The sequence below is a fragment of the Berghia stephanieae genome, chromosome 4 (assembly GCF_034508935.2).
Source record: "Berghia stephanieae isolate SIO BIC M18660-M18661 chromosome 4, UCSD_Bste_1.3, whole genome shotgun sequence".
In the NCBI taxonomy this organism is placed as follows: Eukaryota; Metazoa; Mollusca; class Gastropoda; order Nudibranchia; family Aeolidiidae; genus Berghia; species Berghia stephanieae.
In genome coordinates, this window is record NC_088363.1 from 78,726,981 (window position 1) to 78,752,306 (window position 25,326).

General features: G+C 35.8%; 2 protein-coding genes across 13 annotated transcripts in view; one reads left to right on the plus strand and one right to left on the minus strand.

The window, feature by feature from the left end:
* Positions 1-2,234: 2,234 nt before the first annotated feature.
* LOC144971329 (ER membrane protein complex subunit 6-like) lies at positions 2,235-9,176 on the minus strand. The gene is made up of 5 exons (XM_078912016.1): positions 8,543-9,176; positions 6,808-6,971; positions 4,923-5,015; positions 4,186-4,205; positions 2,235-3,051 (listed from the first exon to the last, which is right to left on the minus strand). Exons 1-5 carry the CDS (start codon positions 8,580-8,582, stop codon positions 3,021-3,023), a joined length of 348 nt encoding a protein of 115 aa, XP_078768142.1. The 5' UTR covers positions 8,583-9,176; the 3' UTR covers positions 2,235-3,020.
* Positions 8,722-25,326, plus strand: part of LOC144971327 (acyltransferase PGAP2-like) — a 33,749-nt gene continuing 17,144 nt past the window's right edge. The window contains exons 1-6 of one of the 12 annotated variants that reach the window (XM_078912009.1): positions 8,722-8,764; positions 17,877-18,165; positions 20,259-20,517; positions 21,051-21,157; positions 22,298-22,412; positions 23,475-23,651. In XM_078912009.1, the coding sequence (XP_078768135.1) occupies positions 18,013-18,165; positions 20,259-20,517; positions 21,051-21,157; positions 22,298-22,412; positions 23,475-23,617 (777 nt within the window). In that variant the 5' untranslated portion in view covers positions 8,722-8,764; positions 17,877-18,012 and the 3' untranslated portion in view covers positions 23,618-23,651. Of the gene's footprint in view, positions 8,967-17,801; positions 18,166-20,258; positions 20,518-21,050; positions 21,158-22,297; positions 22,413-23,474; positions 23,652-25,326 lie in introns of those variants that run through there. The other 11 variants (XM_078912007.1, XM_078912011.1, XM_078912005.1 and 8 more) reach the window with 11 other exon arrangements.

The following is a 25,326-nucleotide window of genomic DNA, read 5'->3' on the forward strand; positions in this document are numbered from 1 at the left end:
AAGAACAACGAAATTTAAAAATAATGACACAATTCTCAAAGATAAAATTCATGGAATCCCAACCACTGCATCCAAGTACAATGGAAAAGAAAGAGAATCGACTCAAAAGGGAAAACTTCATCGCCTTGGGACAAAAACTAGAGAGCAAATATAAAGTGACACCAAAGGAAGATATTGCCCAAATCAATGTCCCAAATCTCAAACCACCACCGTGGAAAAAGAAACAAAAATCCATAACCATCAACAAGAAAAACATTCGAAGCAATAATGACAATGCTCAAACCCTAAAGATGATCGATAAAAAGTACCCAATGACCAACTGGATAAGAGTTTATACAGATGGCTCAGTTTCCGGCCCCCTCATGAATGGAGGTGCTGGTGCACTCATACACTGGACAGATAAAACAGAAACAAAAATATCTGTATCAGTGGGTTCAATGTGCACAAGTACTAAAACTGAAGAAAAAGCCATCCTCAATGCAACAAAAGAACTATCCAGAGATCACAGACTATACGGGAAAAATGTGGTTTACTTGACAGACTCTGATGATGCTCTCCGGTCTATTGAAAATTACCAGGACTCTGAAGCCGCACACACTGTGGAGGCCCTTGAGGGCTTATCTGATAAAACAGGAAAAATTGTGCTGCAGTGGATTCCAAGTCATGTAGGTATATATGGAAATGAAATTGCCGATCAACTGGCCAAAGAAGGAGCCCAAAAGGAACAACCGAAGTCGTCAATCACTTACCATCAGCAAAAGAAAATAATAAAGTTAAAAATAGACAAAGAAAGGAATGACACACACCTGGAACACAACAAGCAGGATCCAATCCATGCCATTCAGCGAAGTAGCCAAGTCACTCTATTCCGCCTCCGAACAGGACACAATAGACTAAGAGGACATATGTTTACAAAGCTAGGTATTGGAACAACCCCTTATTGCCCATGTGGAACCGACCATGAAACCACTTTACATGTGCTTATGGATTGCCCATTATACAACGTGCAACGTTCGAACCACTGGGTCACCCCTACAACACTCAACACAAAGCTCTATGGCGAGGCTGAGGACCTAAAGCGGACCACAGACTTCATAGCAGATATCGGACTGCAGCCATAGATGTCCATCAGAGGAACGAAGAAGAAGAAGAAGAAGAGAGCAGGGCTAGAGCCTGTATCACTTCTTATACATAGGAGATGGAAGTCGATTGGCCATGTCCTCCGAATGAACCATGATGGACCCCACAGGGAACAAGTAGAAGAGGGAAACCCTTGGAGACTTGGAGAAGGATCCATGCATGTGACATGAAGACCCAGAAGTGGTGGTGGAGAGAGGTGCCAAAGATGGCATTAAACTGTGATGGTTGGAGATCTACTGCGCGGGCCTTATGGGCAACTGAAGCGCCAAGAGGATAAGTACATAAATAATACCCACTAAATGTGCTCAATAAAGCTCTCTACAAAAGGTCCCTAACATGCAAGATGGGAGAATGATGCCTGTAAGGCGATATGTATTACAATTTTTTTTCCGCGACAGAGACAATGCTGTTAGTGGCCAGTTACTCATTTTTCACCCGAGCACGGCGATTGAATGTGAATAAAGAGCCTTTTCCAAGGACTCAACTATGCACAGCAGAGCAAGATTCAAACCCATGACCTACCAACCCAAAGGCTAGTCTCATACCACTATCCCAACTGTTGGGTAACCTCCGTGGTGTAATTGTCTGACTGGAATGGAAAAAAGGTCTGAGGTTCGATCTCCAGTTGAGGCATTTGTCACTCTCCACCAGATCTAATAGGGGGGAGGGGGTCATGAAAATGGAGTCAGAATTAACTTATCAACTTGTCCGGAATGTTGCTTGATGTATGTCACTGTCACTTAAATTTACTGTCAAACAGGAGATTCCATATAAGTGTAATGGTGAATTAAGATGTAGAATGCATTTAAGCAAAATCCTCAATGTGTAGACATTTAGCCAACTTGTCACCAAAAGACTAACAAACAACACAAGCAAGGGGTTGTTGTGCATGCAAATGAGACAAGACAACACAGTGTCACAATCGTGTTAATCGTGAGAAAATATACTTGGTACTGAATGAACTAAGTGAAAATAAATAATAGAAAAAGTATTTGACGCCAGATTAAAAAAAAAATAAAAATTTACACCCTTTAGCTCATAAAAACTATTAGAGAAAAAAAAATTTAAAAAGACAACTAAATGAGAGAAAATCGGAGTGTGTAATATCTCATGTTTATTTGAAAACTGGTTGAGAAAAAAAAAATGTTTAATTAAAAAGACAACCAAACAATGGAAAGTCAAAATATGTAAGATCATCTTTATTGCACAAAAATTAATTTTCTTTTTGTGAAAAAGAGCACCTAATAAACATAGATAAAAAGATGACGACATGATATTTAAAATTTTCATTATCAAGAGCTTGTTTTGATTTATGTGCCAAATTCAACGTCCAGTAACGGGAAATATATACCGATGAAAGAAAACTATCAATTTAACAATGGAAAGATGCTCCTCTTTTTCTAAAATGAAATGTGAAATTTATTTGACTAGGTTATTTCAAGATCATGCTATTTGAAGTGTGAAACTTCTACCATTACATTTGATTTGCCATAACACTTGAGTAGCAAACTATATGATTCAAAAATATAATAAATCCAATTTAAAAAAAGAAATCTGATGAGATTTTGTCAGCATGATTCTTTCAAATTTTACAACATGCCATTCTAACATGAACACAAATAGAAATATAGGACATTTAAGAAATCTGTTTTAAAAATTGAACTATAGCTAGAATGATTCATTATCTTACTCTCTCAAATTCAAAGGCCAACCATCAACAGGCATTCTTATTCTCTTTCACATATATAAATAATGATTCACACTACTATTGCAAACTTATTCATAATCACACATGAGATGAGTAAATTAATGATCACACAATGTTCATATCCATACAAATGGAATGCATTCTTTCACTCGATGTAAGGCAGGCAGATCTTTCAGTATACATGGACCATTCCATATAAAAATCTGTGAATTAAAAATTTGAAAATTAGTTAAAGCCATATCGAAACACAATTTTTATCTATTCAGTTCATACAAACAGACTAGAATTGTAGAATTCACTTTCATTGCAAGATCTAGGTACAAAAGAGTCGTGCCTTTCTAAAAATTATAGTATTTGGATAATTCTTTCAGACTGACTTAAATCGGTTGGGAAATTACCTTATAAATATCAATTTATAAAACAATACAATCAAGGATGGCCTATGCTAAAATTTAAAAAAATCCTAAAAGTTTTTCTCCTGAAGAGTTCTGAAAATGTTTTGGGCAAAGCTTCCCTCCATCAAAAGATATCACCCTTAAATCATAGAAAAGGATACCAATTCATTTAGCTTCCCTTTAACTGTTGCCTTTAAACAACCAATACTTTTTTAAAAAATCAACTTATCAATACCGACCAAAGTTAGCCAGAAGATCAGAACAAGGGCAACCTTGTAAAATAGACAGCAAAGCGATACAGATTGAAGTTTGACATTAATGTCTACTTTAAACACCTTAGTTCACAAACAAGTTTTCTTCAAATAAAGCAAAATTGCAAAATTCTACAAATACACCTCACAACTCAAACTGTTATTCAGCCAATACAATTTTTAAAAAACAACCAATACTGTACCCACTGGATTCTAGCATGCTCTCGGGAGAAGCCAAAAAAGCATGCTAGAATTAGAGTGTGCTGAAATACGATGCTCATGAGAGCAATGCCACTCGCCGGGGCATTGGACTGTTTTTTAAATGCTTAAGGGCTCAATTTGAATTTTTTTTTTAATTCGTTTAAATTTTTAATATTTTTTTCATAAAAAAAAAAAACAACAAACAACGCAATGTTCATGTTGCATAGATATATCATATTTGATTATATATATATATATATATATATATATATATATATATATATATATATTAATCAAATATGATATATCTATATATATATATATATATATATATATATATATTATATATATATATATATATATATATATATCTATATATATATATATATAATATAAATATATATAATATATATATATATATATATATATATATATATATATATATATATATATATATATATACGGTATATATAACTATTGTCATACTTACGTCCAGAATAACACGTATGTCTGTAAGAAGATTTCTGTAAGGAAAACACCTACTTTGAATACAAGCACAAAAGTGAGATTCAATGCTATAAAAAAGTACAACGTAAAGCATAGGTTGCGAACAAATTTGGAGAGTAAAAAGCAATTATAATTATTGTTTTTCTGTCAGTGCTTTGAGACCTTTTTGATAATTTCTTGCAGGACATTAAAAGTAAAAAATGATAACCAGTGGCAACCAGTGATGATCATGGGATGGTGGGTTGGATGGATTAAAAAGATCAATAAGATTTGAATGGTTGACAGGGGATCAAATAAAAAGGGTAGATGTAGTTCAAATGGATTCTAAAAAAAACTTAAGTTTTTATATAGTGCAATATCCACTAAATGTGGGAGATGACAAATTAAATAAATGTTTGTGTCGCTGTACATTAAATTAGCAGTATATACTTCACCTTTAGTGACACTTAAGCATTCATGAAAATCAAGTGTGAAAACTTGCATGATTACATTCTTATTAAAATGTCACAAAAATCCCAAACACAAGCAAAAAGAATAAATAAAAAATAAAATCACACAGAAGACACTCACTCACACATGCACACAGAATGAGAATTAAAAAGGTCTACATAAAAATAAGTTTCTCATTGTCTGAGAAATTGCATCAAAATCACTGTATAAGTATAACCATGGATTAACACAGCCATTTTCAATTCTTTCACAAAAAATTTTAAAGGATACAAATAAGCCTCCAAACAATCCATTGCCGAACAAAACTCGCCGAGTCACAAAATAGGCATTCCACTTTGACCCTGCTTTTAACAATAAAAGAACCTGAAAACAAAATTAACATCACATCCTAAAATGATTTGAAAACTTAATGATAAATGATAAAATGAATTGCTTGACAAGTCTTTGAATGTATTTGGTGTTGTTATCAATAAGTGCTCTTCATCAAGTTGCATCTTAAAATGGATCTATTGTATTGGCTTACAAAAGGTTGAAATCATGCGATAGTTATCTCTAAGTAATTGTGATCTCTTACAGGTGTAGAATACATTGCAAAATTATGTTTTGTCTCATAATTCCATCTTAAAAGGACTCATCTCTAAGTTAGAACACTCTGAGAGGTATTAACTAAATCAACTTCCATAGTTTGGGCAATGTGTAATACTTTATTAGTATGAGACTTGAAAATAGATACCCAGCTAGCACAAAATCATTGCAAAATGTTTTATTGTTGACGGCTGAGTTTCAAACTATGGAATCATAACTGAACATAATTAATTAATATTAAATCCAAATTAAAGAATAAATTTGATCTAAAAAGAAAACCAACAAAAAAAATATATTAATCATATTGATGTTATGAAAAAAACATTAACAGGGTCCCCAGTCAAATTTGAAAAGTTTTTCAAGACTTCTATCCGCAGACCGATTGGGTTTCCAAATTGACAAAAATGGTGTCACACTAATAAAAATATAAAGAATTGCAACATAGATCTTTGGATTTCTCACTCAATACTGATTTACAAGGGACCCAACATAAAAAGAATCAATTTAAATATATTACAAAATTACCTTTAAATCTTTTGCTAGGTTTAGTTAGTTATGTGAACACTTATTATTCTCCCGATTTCCTAGGTGTCTTCAGTAGGTCTAATACTAATGTTTTACAAAGTTTGTTGACACATTGTTATTATATTATGAAATATAGTCACTAACTCATGAAGGCCAAGCAGTTTACTTTATAAACACTAAACACATATAATCTAACACAACATTCTTGAAAAATTGCAACTACAATGATTTCGAAGAGGCCTCTTTCTTCTTAATTTGCTTAGAAATTGAAACCACCCATTGAAAAGATCATTCCAAAAAAAAAAAAAAAATCACGTTCAGAGAGGTCATTTTCAGCTATGGCTAAGAGATAGCTGATTTGTCACATAGCTCCCAACCGAGTACATCAACTGAGAGGGAGTTTTAGGATAAAAATCAGGGAGACGTGGCTAAAATATGGGAGGCTGCAGTTATACTGGCCCAAAGTTTTACTGAAAGCTGGGCTGAAAAAAATGGGAAGAAGTCAGAATCACTGTAAAAAATAAAAGAGAGTAGGTACATATTTCATTGATTTGTAAAGGGAAATAACCAATTAATACAGTGTATCCTTATAAGCATTTCACTATTTGATTGAATGTCTCGTTATCAAAGATGTTGATTCAATTTTGTATTTACTTAACACAATCTCTGTAATAAATAATGAAAGTATGAATAAGATATGAGAACATTTTAAATAGGTATATTCCACACTTACTTGCATAATTTTATGCAAATCCTCAAAACAGCATGAAAAGTATTCGTGAAAAAAAGGGTGTCATATAAAAACAAGTGACATCTAAAAAAAGAAATGGTTAAAAAAATCAACCAAAATTGGCCATCACAAACTGGCACATTTTTATCAGCAATTTCTTGACCCCCCCCCCCCTCCCCCCCCCCTGCCCCGAATCCCTGAAAAATTATCGACTTATTCCTGATTTCCCGACTTGCCTTGCTGGGGACCCTGTAATAATTAAAGTGAGCTACTATTCTTTAAAACGAGTGACCATCAAATAGCTGCCCTACTTACAGACAGCATCAAAGCTGTGATGAAATAGAAGATGAATCCCCACAATCCTGTCAATCCCAAGATTCCTGCAGTTGCTCCTGAAAGAGCAGATACAGATGTACGGCAGTATTCGAGGATGGAGGCATTCTGCCGAAGAGATAATTCACTGTATGCCACACCATCAGCTGAAATGTATTAAAAAAAAAACAATTTCTAAAAATCACATTCCAAGTCATATTGCTAATGACAACAAAACCGGACCAATGCTTTCCACACCATCACAGTCTTACAATTTTTAACGTTTACTTTCATTTTAATTACAGTGCAACCCCTGGATAACAACATTGCTCGGCAGAGTGAAGTAAGTAATATATTCGCTTAACTTAAATCTGGATCAACTGTAGTCTAGTGACTGAAAAACTGAGTGGATTTAGGCACTGTTCACGGGTTGATGTCCCATACAAGAGGGCGGCCATCTTTTTATATTTACCTCGGAACTGATCCGATTCGGGTTGCCATATTAGCTCTATTGGGTTGACTCTTGACTCTTATGTAGCCAAATTCAAAATATAAATAAGAATGACAATAATAGGCACAAGGAATGAAACAGAAACAAAATAATAATAATAATAATAATAATAATAATAATAATAATAATAATAATAATGGTATAATTAGAATAGGGACCTAAGTGCGCAACTATATAACTTTTACATCTACAGCTAACAGAAAATACATTATTTTCAAAAGCTTACTATCTCACAAAACGGACGATTTCAAGTGCCATACATTGATACATGTCGTCAATCAAATGATGCAGGCTCATATTTTTTTTTAAAGAAAGAAAAATAATACCAAAACTACTCCCTTCTCTCCACATATCAAAAGAAAATTTAAGAAACTGGAATCTGATTATTACATGAATTGAAAAAAAAAGCTAACACACAAGAAACATGAATTAAACAAGTCTTAGTGTTAAAACAAAATAAATAAATAAATAAATAAATAAATAAATAAATAAATAATAATAATAACAGTAATCAGCGATATACGGACTAAATTGCTTCACACAACCAAACAAATCTGGCCAATCTCCATTGTAAACATAAAAATATGGCGCCCTCTCAACAGGGACATCAACCCCCGAATAGTGCCTGGATTCGACCAACCTTTTTGCTAGGATACGTGTGGAAACCCACCACTCTCTCTCTCTCTCTCTCTCTCTCTCTCTCTCTCTCTCTCTCTCTCGTTTTTAAAAATATATTTGGCTGTCAATCAATAAGAGATTAAAAGGCAAATTAAGGTCAAGGTTATATTTCTTTTGATTTATTGATTTAAAATGTCCCCTTTCAAAATATCGTTATCATTGTGGAACTGTCCCAGACGAGAGCTGAGAAAATCTGTTCGTTTTGTTTTATTCATTTTGTTAGGCTTATTTTTTTTTTTCTTTTGTTTTGAGGCAGGCGCACCTCTCATGGACTCGACCACGATGATGATTGAAAAACCCAAGCCCAAACATAACCAAGAAACTACCCAATTCAGCCTATTCTCAAGACTGGAAAGATAAAAACAAAGGCCATAATAATACATTTAGACCGGGAGGCCTCCCGAAAGCTCCTCACTCAAACTAAGAACTTTTTTAGAAGTGTAGAAGTAGAGATGTCTACTATAACTAGATGAATGGCATCTCCCTTTTAAACCTTGAAATTGATAAAAAATAAAATGATGCGAAGAAAAAACCCCAACAAAAACTTACTTTTACGGCCTTTTCTCGTTCTCACGGCTATTGTCGCCATTTTTCTACCAATCAATTATCAATCAATCAACAATAATGACAATAACACTGACTAACATGACTCACTCGACGTTTCGCGACTCTGAGATGAGAGTAATTTCCCTTGTTTTTTTCTGTTCTTGAATTAAAAAGGGTAAGAAAAGTCCAAGGTTGGAAGTTGGGGTTAGAAACAAAATAACGTTTGTGTGTGCTGGTTTACTTTTAGTTTATTCGCAAACAAATTTAATAAAAGAAACTTACACGTCACAAAAGAGAGCAGAAAAAAAAAAAAACTACTTGCAAATAATCGAGGACAATTTGCTTTCGATTCCCCATTGCTTTTTTGTGCGTCTACCTTATTTGATCCAAACGCGACTGAGACTGGTGGTTAGTTGTTTGATATCTAGTGTTAGATAGACCTAGTCGGAGGATAGCAGGATAGTCCTAGGATAATTTATAATAATGCTAAGAACTAAACTACTGTACTTAAAGTAGACGTCTACTCAATTATTCATGATCTATCCGGGCTTGTGTTGTAGGCTGTCGTGGAAGACATTCCGAAAGCTCCTACATCCCCAGTATTCTTTCACTTCCACGTCACCATGCCATTTCATTGATTTTGATCTTTTACTTTTGTCATGCGTTTATTTATTTATTCTTTTGTCATCATAGAAGCATTTTAAAACTCTAGAACAAACCTTGATAGATTTGTGAAAGTTTAAAATTTCCTAATTTGACCATTGTTTTGATTCTCGGCCGCCATTTTGATTTGTGAAGTATTGAAAGTTAGTGCAAAGCAGTCCGAGAGTTTTTTGTTTTTTTTCTATTGGGCCTACTAATTAGGGTTAGCTCGAGATCGGAGGATTTTTTTTCTATTAGGGTGAGTCATAAGTCTTAGCAAAGGTGCTAGGGTTTTTATTTTTCCTATTAAGGTTAGTTAATGGTACTAGGTTTTATTTTTTTCCTGGGGTTAGTTAAGGGACATTATTTGAGTTGTTTCCCTTTGTAGGAGCTTTTGGAAGGCCTCCCACTATCGTTATTCTCAGACATGTCTGCCAATAAAGAAAACTGATTATTGGCTGAAGGAAAAGGCTATTCGGACCCGAGTCTGAATTGCTTCCCGTGGCAATTCGGACCCGGGTCTGAATTGCTTCCCGTGGCAATTCGGACCCCGAGTCTGAATTGCCTCCCATGGCAATCCGGACCCCGAGTCTGAATTGCCTCCCATGGCAATCCGGACCCCGAGTCTGAATAGAACTCTGTGGCTAACCAGGGTCTACTCTGAATAGTCTCCGATGGCTCTTCCATTCGGAATAATGCAATGCAATGCGCCAGAATGATGAACTTATCATTAGTGAAACTCTCAGTCACTATTCCGTTTGCAGTTATAGAAACTGTATTGGTCTTCCTAAACACACAAACACTCATGAGTATCTCTAAGTCATTAAAAACAGAATAATCACACACACACACACACACACTCCACCCCCCCCCCGCCCCCCCCCACAACCATTTCCACAATCCAAGAGCCGGCGGCTTTTTCTCTTTGATCTCGTATCACCATGTTTTCCCCTGTGTCCAGCGCCTCGGGCGTTTGTGGGTTGCCCCCCAATCCCGTTACCAGTTGATCATTTTCTCTCCATCCAGTGCTTATTTTATTAATAGGCACCTAGTCCAGTATTATCTTATAATATTAGTATTAGATGGTACTCTGCCCCTACCCCAGTGGTGGGACTCTATTGCATGGTTTGCTGCCAAGAATCACCTCTATTTTTATATTTAGAAATAAAACAGCATATTTTTTTAATTGAAAAAGAATTAAGATTCTGCCTTTTGTCAAAGCCCGACTCATACTGCCTTTTAAATAAAACGCTCAATGCCCAAAGTAATATTATTCTCCTTTCCCCGCACTTTTTCGCAGCCGCAAATGGCAAAATATTTAATGTAGATATGTCATGCATGTATCTTTTGCAACATGCTCATGGCTAATCAAATAAATCTTCCAATCATTACACAAAGACACTCTTTTATCTATACGAGGGAAAATTGATTGTTAACGTTAACAATAGTGACTACAATTGTAATCTCCCAAAGACCACGAATATTTAGATCTATGTTTGTTTTAAAGTAAAAAGGGAGAAATTGGATAGTAAAAAGTTCTAGAATTACAATTAAAAAGTACCCAAGAAAAAGTAAGACCCAGGGGAATAATAGATCACCGCTTTTGAAGGTATTGTCATCTTCGGGAGTTCTAAAACATGACTTGCTCACTCACTCGCCCTCCTACCGACTGACAACTGAGAAAGAGAAGCTTCCCCCCCCACCTTACCACACTTCACTTTCGACCCAGCTTCCACTTCCGACACTTCCTGTGATTGCGCATGAGCCCGAATTCCCACGGAAAGCAATTCAGACTAGGGTCTAAACTGTCAGGCAATAACCAAAAGTAAAAGCCTGGCCTTTTCGTTATTGGCAGACACATTTATTTATCAGGTTGGCCAAAAGATTTTTTTATGCAAAATGCCAAACTAGGTGTGAATAATGCCAAATATTCTGAAAAAATACCATTGGTTATTTGTGTCCCAAATCAGTGATATTTAACACAAGATGAAAGTAAATATCTAGTGCTCAAATGCCAAATCCAGCTTTTAAAAAAAAAAAAAAGCAAATGGATCAATAAAATGAACTGAAACATCAAACTGGCAATTCACCTTCTTTTTTCAACCAGCAAGAAACTTTTTAATCATCAAATCGGTTCATAATAGTAATAATAGTCCACCATCCATTAAAATTTTCACTACCTACCTACCTTTTAACTTTATTGTTCTCCTTTTGTCTCTATAATTTGTTCATTCTGACCACAATTTTGAGGATTTTGATGATGGCCGGGAATTTGTTTATTTTGCGGACGAATCCCTAGACCTAGGTGTAGTTCGCAACAATATTAACCACACTTCTTTTTTTCCTGTCTTCTTCATACAAGTACAAGACAATACAATTTATTATCACTTCCACAAATCTAGATCCAACAACATATTATTCACATTCAAATCAGAGATGAAAATAACAATAACAACCAAAAGGAAGCAAAGATGGTGGAAAATGATCTAGCTCATATATGAATTGATACACCGATATTGATGTAGATAGACAGCTCAGTGGGTTAGACCACCTTTCATTTTGTTCCTTTTAGCTGCACAGGTTCGAATCCGATTGCTCCCTTTTTTTTTTTTTGAGCGAGTATATTCTTTTCTCCTTTTTTTGTTTGTCCTTGTTCCATTTCTGAGCATGATTTTCTTAAAATTATTTTTATTCTTAAAGAAATTTTTATTGTTTTCTTTTTATCTATCGCTCTCTGAATATTTATGTTTGTTTGCTTTTTAATTAATTATTCTTTTTAGAATATACTTTTTGTGATCGGAGTGGAGACGAATATGACAATTCAGTGATGCCAAAACTCCGTTTCACCGGAAAAAACTCCGGTCTGAAGCAAAAAATTCCGGGCTCCGGGCAACTTCCGTCAAATTCCGGTGAGGTCAGTTTGTTCCAAGAATGCCCTCCCCTCCCTCCCTCCAACCACCACAACATCATCACTGCCACTAGTATTACAACTATCATCACTACCACTACTACTGCAACCACCACTACATCATCATCACTACCACTACTACTACAACCACCACCACCATCACCACATCATCATCACTACCACTACTACTACAACCACCACCACCACATCATCATCACTACCACTACTACCACCACAACCACATCGTCATCACTACCACTACTACTGCAACTACCACCACCACATCATCATCACTGCAACTACCACTACTACAACAACCACCAGTACCACATCATCATCACTACCACTACTATTACAACCACCAGCATCACATCATCGCTACCACTACTACTACAACCACCACTACCACATCATCATCACTACCACTATTACTACAACTACTATCACTATTACAACCACCACCTCCACATCAACATCACTACCAATACTACTACAACCACCACACCACATCATCATCACTACCACTTCTACTACAACCACCACCACCACATCGTCATCACTGCAACTACCACTACTACTACAACCACCAGCATCACATCATCACTACCACTACTACTACTACAACCACCACCACCACATCATCATTACCACTTCTACTACAACCACCACCACCACCGCATCATCACTACCACTACTACTACTACAACCACCACCACCACATCATCACTACTAATACTACTACAACCACCACCACCGCATCATCACTACTACTACTACTACAACCACCACCACCACATCATCACTACTAATACTACTACAACCACCACCACCACATCATCATTACCAACTACTACAACCACCACCACCACATCATCACTACTAATACTACTACAACCACCACCACCACCACATCATCATTACCAATACTACTACAACCACCACCACATCATCACTACATACTACTACACCCACCACCACATCATCATATACCATACTACACACCACCACCACATCATCGCACCACTACTACAAACCACCAGCACCACATCATCATCACTACCACACTACTACATATCAACCACACCACATCATCACTACCATTTGTACTACAACCTACCACACCACCACATCTAACATAACTGCCACCACTAAAATCCACCACCACATTATTATCATTAAGACAAACTATACAACCACTATGCCACCACCAATCATCATCACTACAACTGCTACTTCAACCACCTCCACCACCATATCATCATTACTACCACCACAACTACAACCACCACCACCACATTATCATCACTACCACTATAAGTGCCTGCTCCACTCACTTTTCTGAATTAAAAATTCACCCCACACACCGGAGCATACTCAATGTCTCAATCGTTTCTATGTTATATGTTTGTGATGAGAATATTGGCTATTAAGCTTAACTGCTGGTCAAAATTACTTCGCGATGGTGGCGAACGAATCGGCGATCTCAAGAAGTGGTGAGAGAGGGATCTAGAAATGACTTTGGTTTGAAACGAATATTTTGTGTTCGTGGATAGCTCACACGGTAGAGCCACGCTCTCACCTGCCAGGCGGAGTTGTCGTACCAATAAGGTCGCAGGTTCAAACCCCACCACCCCGCGAAAATAATTTTTATTCTCTATTGTCTTCTGGCACTTATCTACTCACTTCATATCTTGTTGTTACCAACATAAGTGCCTGCTCCACTCACTTTTCTGAATTAAAAATTCACCCCAACACCGGAGCATACTCAATGTCTCAATCGTTTCTATGTTATATGTTTGTGATGAGAATATTGGCTATTAAGCTTAACTGCTGGTCAAAATTACTTCGCGATGGTGGCGAACGAATCGGCGATCTCAAGAAGTGGGTGAGAGAGGGATCTAGAAATGACTTTGGGTTTGAAACGAATATTTTTGTGTTCGTGGATAGCTCACACGGTAGAGCCACGCTCTCACCTGCCAGCGGAGTTGTCGTACAATAAGGTCGCAGGTTCAAACCCCACCACCGCCGCGAAAATAATTTTATTCTCTATTGTCTTCTGGCACTTATCTACTCACTTCATATCTTGTTGTTACCAACATAAGTGCCTGCTCCACTCACTTTTCTGAATTAAAAATTCACCCAACACCGAGCATACTCAATGCTCAACTTTCTAGTATTGTTGATGAATATGCTATACTTAACTGCTGGTCAAAATTATCGCATGGTGGCGAACGAATCGCGATCTCAGATGGTGAGAGAGGATCTAGAAATGACTTTGGTTTGAAACGAATATTTGTTCGGATAGCTCACACGTAGCCACGCTCTCACTCCAGGCATTGTCTCATAAGTCCAGGTTCAAACCCACCACCGCGCGAAATATTATCTCATTGTCTTCTGCACTATCTACTCACTTATATCTTTGTACCAACATAAGTGCCTGCTCACTCACTTTCTGAATAAAAATTCACCCATACACCGACATACTCAATCTCAATCGTTATTTATATTTGGTGAATATTGCTATTAGCTAATGCGTCAAAATTACTTCGCGATGGTGAGGAACGATCGGCGATCCAAGAATGTGAAGAGACTAGAAATGACTTTGGGTTTGAAACGAATATTTTTGTGTTCGTGGATAGCTCACACGTAGAGCCAACGCTCTCACCTGCCAGGCGGAGTTGTCGTACCAATAAGGTCGCAGGTTCAAACCCCACCACCGCCGCGAAAATAATTTTTATTCTCTATTGTCTTCTGGCACTTATCTACTCACTTCATATCTTGTTGTTACCAACATAAGTGCCTGCTCCACTCACTTTTCTGAATTAAAAATTCACCCATACACCGGAGCATACTCAATGTCTCAATCGTTTCTATGTTATATGTTTGTGATGAGAATATTGGCTATTAAGCTTAACTGCTGGTCAAAATTACTTCGCGATGGTGGCGAACGAATCGGCGATCTCAAGAAGTGGGTGAGAGAGGGATCTAGAAATGACTTTGGGTTTGAAACGAATATTTTTGTGTTCGTGGATAGCTCACACGTAGAGCCACGCTCTCACCTGCCAGGCGGAGTTGTCGTACCAATAAGGTCGCAGGTTCAAACCCCACCACCGCCGCGAAATAATTTTTATTCTCTATTGTCTTCTGGCACTTATTCTACTCACTTCATATCTTGTTGTTACCAACATAAGTGCCTGCTCCACTCACTTTCTGAATTAAAAATTCACCCCATACACCGGAGCATACTCAATGTCTCATCGTTTCTATGTTATATGTTTGTGATGAGAATATTGGCTATTAAGCTTAACTGTGGTCAAAATTACTTCGCGATGTGGCGAACGAATCGGCGATCTCAAGAAGTGGTGAGAGAGGGATCTAGAAATGACTTTGGTTTGAAACGAATATTTTTGTGTTCGGTGCACACAGTAGAGCCACGCTCTCACCTGCCAGGCGGAGTTGTCGTACCAATAAGGTCGCAGGTTCAAACCCCACCACCCCCGTAAAATAATTTTTATTCTCTATTGTCTTCTGGCACTTTTCTACCACTTCATATCTTGTTGTTACCAACATAAGTGCCTGCTCCACTCACTTTTCTGAATTAAAAATTCACCCCATACACCGGAGCATACTCAATGTCTCAATCGTTTCTATGTTATATGTTTGTGATGAGAATATTGGCTATTAAGCTTAACTGCTGGTCAAAATTACTTCGCGATGGTGGCGAACGAATCGGCGATCTCAAGAAGTGGGTGAGAGAGGGATCTAGAAATGACTTTGGGTTTGAAACGAATATTTTTGTGTTCGTGGATAGCTCACACAGTAGAGCCACGCTCTCACCTGCCAGGCGGAGTTGTCGTACCAATAAGGTCGCAGGTTCAAACCCCACCACCGCCGCGAAAATAATTTTTATTCTCTATTGTCTTCTGGCACTTTTCTACTCACTTCATATCTTGTTGTTACCAACATAAGTGCCTGCTCCACTCACTTTTCTGAATTAAAAATTCACCCCATACACCGGAGCATACTCAATGTCTCAATCGTTTCTATGTTATATGTTTGTGATGAGAATATTGGCTATTAAGCTTAACTGTTGGTCAAAATTACTTCGCGATGGTGGCGAACGAATCGGCGATCTCAAGAAGTGGGTGAGAGAGGGATCTAGAAATGACTTTGGGTTTGAAACGAATATTTTTGTGTTCGTGGATAGCTCACACGGTAGAGCCACGCTCTCACCTGCCAGGCGGAGTTGTCGTACCAATAAGGTCGCAGGTTCAAACCCCACCACCGCCGCGAAAATAATTTTTATTCTCTATTGTCTTCTGGCACTTTTCTACTCACTTCATATCTTGTTGTTACCAACATAAGTGCCTGCTCCACTCACTTTTCTGAATTAAAAATTCACCCCATACACCGGAGCATACTCAATGTCTCAATCGTTTCTATGTTATATGTTTGTGATGAGAATATTGGCTATTAAGCTTAACTGCTGGTCAAAATTACTTCGCGATGGTGGCGAACGAATCGGCGATCTCAAGAAGTGGGTGAGAGAGGGATCTAGAAATGACTTTGGGTTTGAAACGAATATTTTTGTGTTCGTGGATAGCTCACACGGTAGAGCCACGCTCTCACCTGCCAGGCGGAGTTGTCGTACCAATAAGGTCGCAGGTTCAAACCCCACCACCGCCGCGAAAATAATTTTTATTCTCTATTGTCTTCTGGCACTTTTCTACTCACTTCATATCTTATCACTACCACTACTACTTCAACCACCACCAGCACCACCACCATATCATCACTACTACTACTACTACTACTACTACTACTACTACTACTACTACTACTACTACTACTACTACTACTACAACAACAACAACAACCACTATCACATCTTCATCATCACTACCACCATTACTACAACCACCAACACCACATCATCCTACTACCACCAGTTCTACAATCTCTACCATTAGGTTTTGGAGCTTTACTTCATTTGAAATAAGGAAATAAGGAAACTTTGGGATTGTATTTGGCAAAATGTTTAAGTATCATAATATAATCCTAATCAGTTATCTATTTAGAACTATACAATATATAAACACAATGCCAAATACCATTCCAATTGCTTTTTCTTGTGTGCGGAAATTCCTCTTTCGGCATTGAAATTACTACGAGTGGTGTCTGAAACTCCTGTGAGCCAAATTTAAAGTTGGCGTCTCTGGACAATTGGCTTGAAAGGAACCAAAAGAGAGATAGAAAAATGTTTTTTTTTTAAAAGGTGGGGGGCATTTATTATTTGCAACGCTCTGTAGAAAGTAGTCGGGGAAAAAAAAATGTCGGAACCAGGATTCGAACACACAGCATCGATTCTGACACCCTTCTAAGGTAGACAACTTAACCATTCGGCCATGTCACCCACATGAATGTTGACACATATTGTGTATATATAGTAGTCTACTATCCATCGACTGATTTATTGTTAGTTAATTTTATGTTTTTATCAATGATATTTTATTAACTTTACTTATTCTATGTGCATTTCGAAACTTTCCATATTCTGGAATGTGGATAAATGTTTAAAAGAGTGGAGTTTTAAAAAAGTGTCTGTGTATAACTGTCATTCATTATTGGCAGACAGTGTCTGCCTATAATCAATTTTCTTATTCTCAGACATGTTTGAGAATAATAAAAGTGTGTGGAGTATCACTTTCATAGAAACCAGATTTTTTCACAGCTTGATGAATGACCTTTTCTCTACTTGTCTACTTTCTTTATTACTGATTCTGTAAGCTTGCGAGAAATTGACTGCACTGGGACTGGGAATTCATAATCTTGCATTCTTTTCTGAGATTTAATTGACATTGGAAGCAAACCACGTTGACATTACAACCCCTGCCTGGATGAGTAGAGTTGATATTTGGATGAAATGACGTCTGACCCCAAGCAGAAGAGCCTCTACAAATTTTCGTTTTATTGGGTTGCCATAGTATTGTGTGCATTGCCTTTATTTGCAACAGCTTTCTGTGTCATATGGTCAGTTCTCTTCAATTTTGAGGAATCAACCCGAACTCACTGTAGGGTAAAGTATTTTCCTGTTCAATAATTATTATAACACAGTAGTCACTAGATCTATACCTATTTCATTTTGGAAGTGTCAATTGCCAAGGAGTGAGTCCTTGATAGTTGACAGTTCATCAACTACCAAGAAGGCAAATTAAAACTCTTCATTGCATGCGGTGATTAAAGTAGAGCCATGATTTGCTAGGAAATGAATCTCACACTTTCCAATCATTCATTTATTGTCAATGAAGTCAACACACTCATCATCATTTGCTTTTAATTATTAAATGTCTTTTCAGGAATTTGACGATGAGTTAAAATCAAATCAAAACAATCATTTCTGTCGATTTTGGATCCAAACTTCAGATTCATTGAAAAAGAAATGGAACAATGAAGTGGCAAATCCCTGCCAAGTATAAATATGTTAAAGGAGAAGATACTGCACATCGTCATAATAAGACAATTCACATAAGGTATATGTGGTAATTATATCAGTCTGTGGCAGTTAATAGTAAATAGTTGATGATTTGCCAACTGGCATGGTCCGTGTCAAAAAGAAATATATGAAAGAGAGAGAGAGAGGGGGGGGGGGGGGGAGAGAGGGAGAGTGAAGAAAAGGAGAAAATGAGTTAATGAAAGAGTTGTAGATAGAAGAGAAAATATTAGAAAATGAGATAAAGAGAGAATGAGAAAATAAGACTCTAAATATTAACATCACTCCATACTCCATGGCAGTTAATAGTTGATGATTTACAAACTGGCATGCTCCGAGGCCAAAGAAGAAAGAGAGAGAGAAAATGAAAGAGAAAGAAAGAAAAAATGTGTGTGTGTGTGTGAGAGAGAGAGAGAGAGTATTAATATTAATGACATCACTCCGTGTTAATTATAGTAGATAGTTGACGATTTACCAGCTGGCAGGTTCGTGGCTAAAAGAGAAAATGATAGCATTGATATTAATATCAGCACTCCATGGCAATAACATCACTAATGACACGAACATTACTCTTGTGGAACTTAACAGTACATGCGTAGTTGACAAACTGATTTTGTCCTTGTGGCAATTGTCGGGGTCCTTGGCAATTGACACTACCTTTCATTTACCTCGCAATTATAGTTGCCCACTTCCATGTAATAACCAGCCACTCTCAAGCCCATGGAACTGGACTTATCCTTTATTATTTGTTGCATAAGGAGAGTAATAGTTGCTTCATATTTTGTCACTTTTGGGAAGATGTTGCTCCCCTTTGCTGGGGAAAGTTATTTTACTGATGTTTTGCGAGGCAACCAGGTTGCCACATCATATTATTTTGGTGGGATTTTTTTTGTTTTGTTTTTGTTGTTTTTTATCTGACCAAGGAAAAGAGTAAGAGGGGGCATTTCATTACTATTCTACTGTTTATCAGGAGAGAGTCGGGGGGTGCAATTCCCAGTCAAATTTTCACAATAACTCTTACAATCTTCTTTAATTTGGGACAATCCAACCTCAATGGTCAGAAGCATATGAATCCATGAAATACTTATGTAATATGAAAAAATATATTATGGTTTTTAATTCAAATCCCATGCCTTCCTCCTCTATGCTATTTTATCATAACAATATGCATTTTAGTTATGATAACAATTTAGGTAAAAATACCAGCTACCATTTTATAATATATCCATTTTTTTGAGATCAAATCTAAAACAATTGTCAATTTAATCCATAAAATTTCCTTTCACATCTATTTTTCCAATATGGATTTTTAAAGTACAATATTTTCATTATAATTTTCACCAGTAATTGTTTGATGTTTTATTTGTTGTACTTAATTCAAAGAGCGCATATTTGCAGGTCTGATAGCAGTATGCGATTGTGGGCTTAATTTATCCACTTGAATGCTATGTGGACAAAATCATCCACAGTAGGTTGAGTGCAATGTGAACGAATCCACTCTCTGTCTCTGGTCCTTTTCTTTTTGGTTGTTTACCACTTAAAACAACTGGCAGTTGTGTCTCATTCACAAGATGGTTGCCTTGACTATTTAGATGGATGTTTGAAGAAATGTCACTAGAAAAGTGTTGAAATCTAATGATCTCTCATCAATTTTTAAACATATTTTTATTCACTTTCAGGTTCGAAATTATCTGCCTTCAGTGAGTGCGGCAATTGGAGCATTTTCACCTCAGAAATATGTTTGGAGGATTTGTATTGGATTGCATTCCACACCAAGACTGTTGCAGGCTGTTGCCTATTACAATTTTTATACATCTGTCCATGTTGGCCACAAAAATGAGTTATACAATTCCCTTGCTGCTGTAAATAGTATTGCTCATGTCATAGAGGTTGGGGCTCTTGTTGGTCTCACCTACATCTCTTCTAGTGAAAATCATGGTTTGTTTTTTTGTTTTTTTAAATTTTATTTTCTCTATTTTTATCTTACCTTTTTGTTTACACAGCATTGATTAGTTATCTGGATCAGTTAGACCTGGTGGAAAGTACATTGTAAATCATTGTGATAGATTTCCATTACATCCGAAGTAGAGTCAACGATTTTTGCTGTCATTTAATGCTCCGAAATAAACTTTGGGCCCGAAGGACTACTTCTGTATTTTGAATATTCTTGCCGCAAAGAAAGGTTTTTTTTTTTCATTTAAAACTTTCCCACTTTACCTTTTATTGGTAATTTTCTTGTCATATGATCTTTGTACCATGTAAAAATAGTTTTTTTAGGCACATCATTTTATAATGAACATCATATTTTGAGAAATTTAGTCCATGGTCTCAGACTTAAAAGTTTTGCTTCCTACTTTGAAATTATTCTTATGTACAATATTTAAATTTAAATAAATGTGATGATGTATTATATATTTAACCCATGTTTTGTTTGTTATGATTAATCGTCTAAATATTGGATTCATCAACAGGCATCCATGAATTATGCTTCATTATGTTTATGGTAGGAAGCGTTGTCTACATGACTCTTACAATTATTCTCTTCTCTTGGGCCAAGCAGGGCAGTGTTAGATCAGAAGTGAGTACTTAGTAACTTTGTCTTAGTTATTGTTATGAGGATTAACTTTAACACTAGTTGAATCAGTACCTTTTTTGGTTATAATATGGTAAAATTGTATTTTTTCAAATCCTGTAAATAGTAAATATTTTTTGTGCTTATACATCAGACAACTATTTCAAGTATGAAATAATGATTTTATTGTCAGCGTTGATATATTATGCTATATTTATAAATGTGAAATAGATATGACATCTATAAATCTGGTCTTATCATGTGTTTTGACTTGTTTTGATCAAATACTATACAAATTTTCGGTTGGAAATACATTGCAACGTGATAATCTTGAAATCACAGAAATCTCAAACAAGTCTCAATTCCTCACTTTATTTTCATAGCACAGGCAACACGAAAATCTCAAACACTGTCACAGGCTGACATGGAAATCTCGAGCAAAATGGACCTTGACATTTGGGTTTGTTGATAAAATCCTTTTGCCTCATGTTTGCATTGAACGAAAACGAAACCTGTCTTTGCTCTCTATGTGGACTTAACTGTTTTAGTTAATGTGTTAATTGTGCATGTGTTGATGGGGGGTCGTGTGAAGTGGGTTTGACGGGAGTCTTATGCACATGATGCATCGCTCTATCCAATGTTTACTAGTACCAGTGGAAGACTAGTGAGACAATGATGTCCTGATGCTGTTATTGTTATTAAAATCAAAGAAGTGATTAGGGCTGGGGAAGATGGGGTGAGAAGAGAGGTGTGAGGGAGATAAAGTGAGAAGTGGAGTGATTAGGTACCAGATTTGGAGGTAAAGACATTGCATTCTGAGTGTGTAATAAAAACTGGGACGTGCTGGCTTTGTCTTCTTATTGAGGCAAATGTAAAGGGGAACATTATTCTACCTGTTACTGAATGAAACAAGACGTGCTTAATCCTGATTATAATGGGACCTTACCGAAATCATCCTTTGTTTACCCCCCTCAAATTCTTTGTAAAATACTCAACATTGAAATCTTGAAAACACCTAAATCTCAAACAGGCCCAGTCCCAACTTGTTTGAGATTTCCATGCTGATTTGTATATTAGCTTTATTTTTCACATTTAAGTCCTGAAAAGAGTCACAGACTGAGACATTTCTACTTTTTAAAAATTTAGTTACAGGATTTCAAGTCACTGAGATGGAAGAAGCGTTGCTGTGCCTTAAACTTTTCTGCTTTTGCACTCTCCATGTATATGTATTTTAGACACAACAAGTATTGTGAGCCAGGAGGTTAGTTGCGTTTTTAAAAATTGAAATAATTAAATACTGAAACTAGTGAATAAAAATTTAATTTAATATTTATTTATTTATTTATTTATTTTCTATGTCACTACTTTTAATACTTTAGTTGTAGGCTGCACGAAGTATTTGACATATTTTCTCATTTGCATAATTCAAATGTTTTAACTGTTGAAAAAGAAGGATTAAAAATATATATAAATATATTCTTACCATATAGTCGAAAAATGCCCTCGAAGCTTTTGCTTGGATAGCTTCTATCACTATCATTGCTGTAGAAAAAATAAATGATATAATTATTAGAGGGTGTCTTAAATGCTTTAGTTGTAGCTTCTGACATAAAAATGTAGGATCATTTTTATTGAAAGCATCAAAACTGTGGATTGGTTGCCTGCTTAATATTGGTAGTCAAGTTTTATTTTTGAGTAAAATATATCATCTTTCAGAGCAATAAGATCGATATATATCTAGTTTCTGTAGCATCAAACGGTCAGTTACAATTACTTGCTGTTCTCTGTAATGTAAAGGACTCAAATCTGTCTCAAATTATTTTCCTAGAAAAGTGTTTATGTTTTCTATTTTACCACAGTTTGAATATGTTTTTCTTTTGGTTATCTTTTAAATTTGTTTCTAATTCTACTTCAGATAAAAATTACTCATTTATTTTTTATAGATGAAATTAAATACCCTAAGTCTATGCTTCATGTTCCCGACAGCTTGTACAATAAGTTGCATGATTTTGAATGCATGAAAATTGTTTATAATAAAGACCCCAAAAATTGCTGTCTTTACAATTTTGAATTAACGTGCACTCATAAAACAGCATCATTATCATTTTGCAACCTTCAATAATGAATAAAATTGTGAAGTGTATGAAGTTTTCAAAATTAATTTGTCATCTGATATGGAGTTGCTTTTAACGAAATAAATAATTTGATTATTTTGGTGAAGGATATCATTCACTTAATATTCTTCTTGGCTTTTCTAATGCTTGACACTAGTTAAAAAACGTGATACGGTTTTATTAATATTTTACTTTACCTACTGTTGCAGTTTACTCTTATTTTGCCTGTTGCGAATACATCGTCATTGCCTCCAATATACTTTTCCATGGATCAGCCCTACAAGATTTTGCCCCCTTCTCCATGAGCTTAACCCTTTCCTCCCTCCTTAAAACATCCAGAGAAATGCAATAGTGGATAGAAAGCAGTTTGTTTCTTTCATAAAGCTGTATGTTCCATTTTTAAATCACTGTTTTCCAGTTTCCAGTAGTTTACTTGTATTTCAGCCATTTTGTAAATACTAAATTTATTCAGTGAAACTTGATTTGCCTATATCTACTAACAATTTTATTTATGTATTTTAAAATTTTTCCACTTTGTTTTAATTTTTTTCTTTTAATCTGATGTTGTAATCTTTGCATGTTTTACAACAGATTTATGTGAAGGGGAAGAAAGAAAATAAAACAATTGATTATAAAGTAAAGGTGACGATTCCTTAAAGAAAAAAGTTATTTGTATATTTCCTAAATATGAAAAGCATGTTATGGTGAATAACATTTATAATGAATATGCAATTTCAATCAGACTATCTCCTGACAGTTGTTCTTTTGAATTATGTTTTCAATTCATCTTTCTTAGATTCTAACAACAGAAGCAATGATAATTAGAATAAAAGTTGATTTAAACATCCTTTTTTTATGATTCTAGATTATAAAGAACTCTAAACAAATGAATCAGTTTTGTTGTGTGATGTTGTTTTTCAAGTTATGATAAACATACAGTGCAGGATGGATACATTGACATTGCAGGGACAGGGCAATATAATATAAAATACAATATAATCATATAATCGTTATATTTACGTACAGAAACAATTTAAAAAATGATAAACTGATGACAAATAAGAGGTTTCAATTCAACACCAATTGGGATTGTGTTGGGGCTGTTATAGGGGTCGATGTTGAAGAAATGAGGACATTTCTGGTTGTTAGTAATTGGAGTTTTAGAAATAGGTCACAGTGATTCTGCTTCTGTATGCTAGGAATTATTTTGTAAACTGTCTTCACCTTAGATGGTGATATCAAACAGATCATGATCTTCATGGTTTTGTCAGCCAATATTGTACAAGGTCTTAGATTCTGTCGTTGCCATTTGTTTAACCCATGTTCTGTTGATAAGACATTTTCCTCATTATCATGACATGAATTAGGTTTTCTTTGAAATCAACAATTTGCATCGATGGAGTCCTGACCGCTAATTTCAACATTTAATTGATGCTAATATGCTCCTCTTACTCTTGTCTCAATTAGAAGTAGAAGGATGTAACTGAGCCCTTTAATGAGGTTTTTATATAGTGCTTAACATTGTGATTGGAAGGGGTTGATTTGTCATTTCTCCTCACTACTGGATATTATTGGCCAATTATCTCTTGTTTTTGTCTCCCACAAATCAGGGGTTTTTTTTCTTGATAAAATCACAATGTTGATTTAAGTGTCTTCTTGTCATATGTGAATTGATATAATATATACAGCATTTATTTACTAAGGACACATAGCAAAAATAGTGGGATGTTGGTTATATTGGTGTGATATTGATGTATGGGTTGAAGTGCTGCACTGTATGGTTGTTAACAAAAACTATAACAATCCTAATTAATTTGAAATAAGTATAACACAACTGTAGAGACATAACATGAAATCCTGTCTTTTTTTATTCATTTCCTGTCAGTCTCACCAATGTTATTTAACTTTCCACCTTGTTTGACCTATTATTTTTATTCAACTTTCTTCATTCAAACTTCGACTATTGCTTTTAATATCACTCTTTTAAAACCTGATTCACAGGAAACAATTTTATTTTTCTCATCGCATTTTGTTCTGGTGTTCTGAAATATACTGCCCACA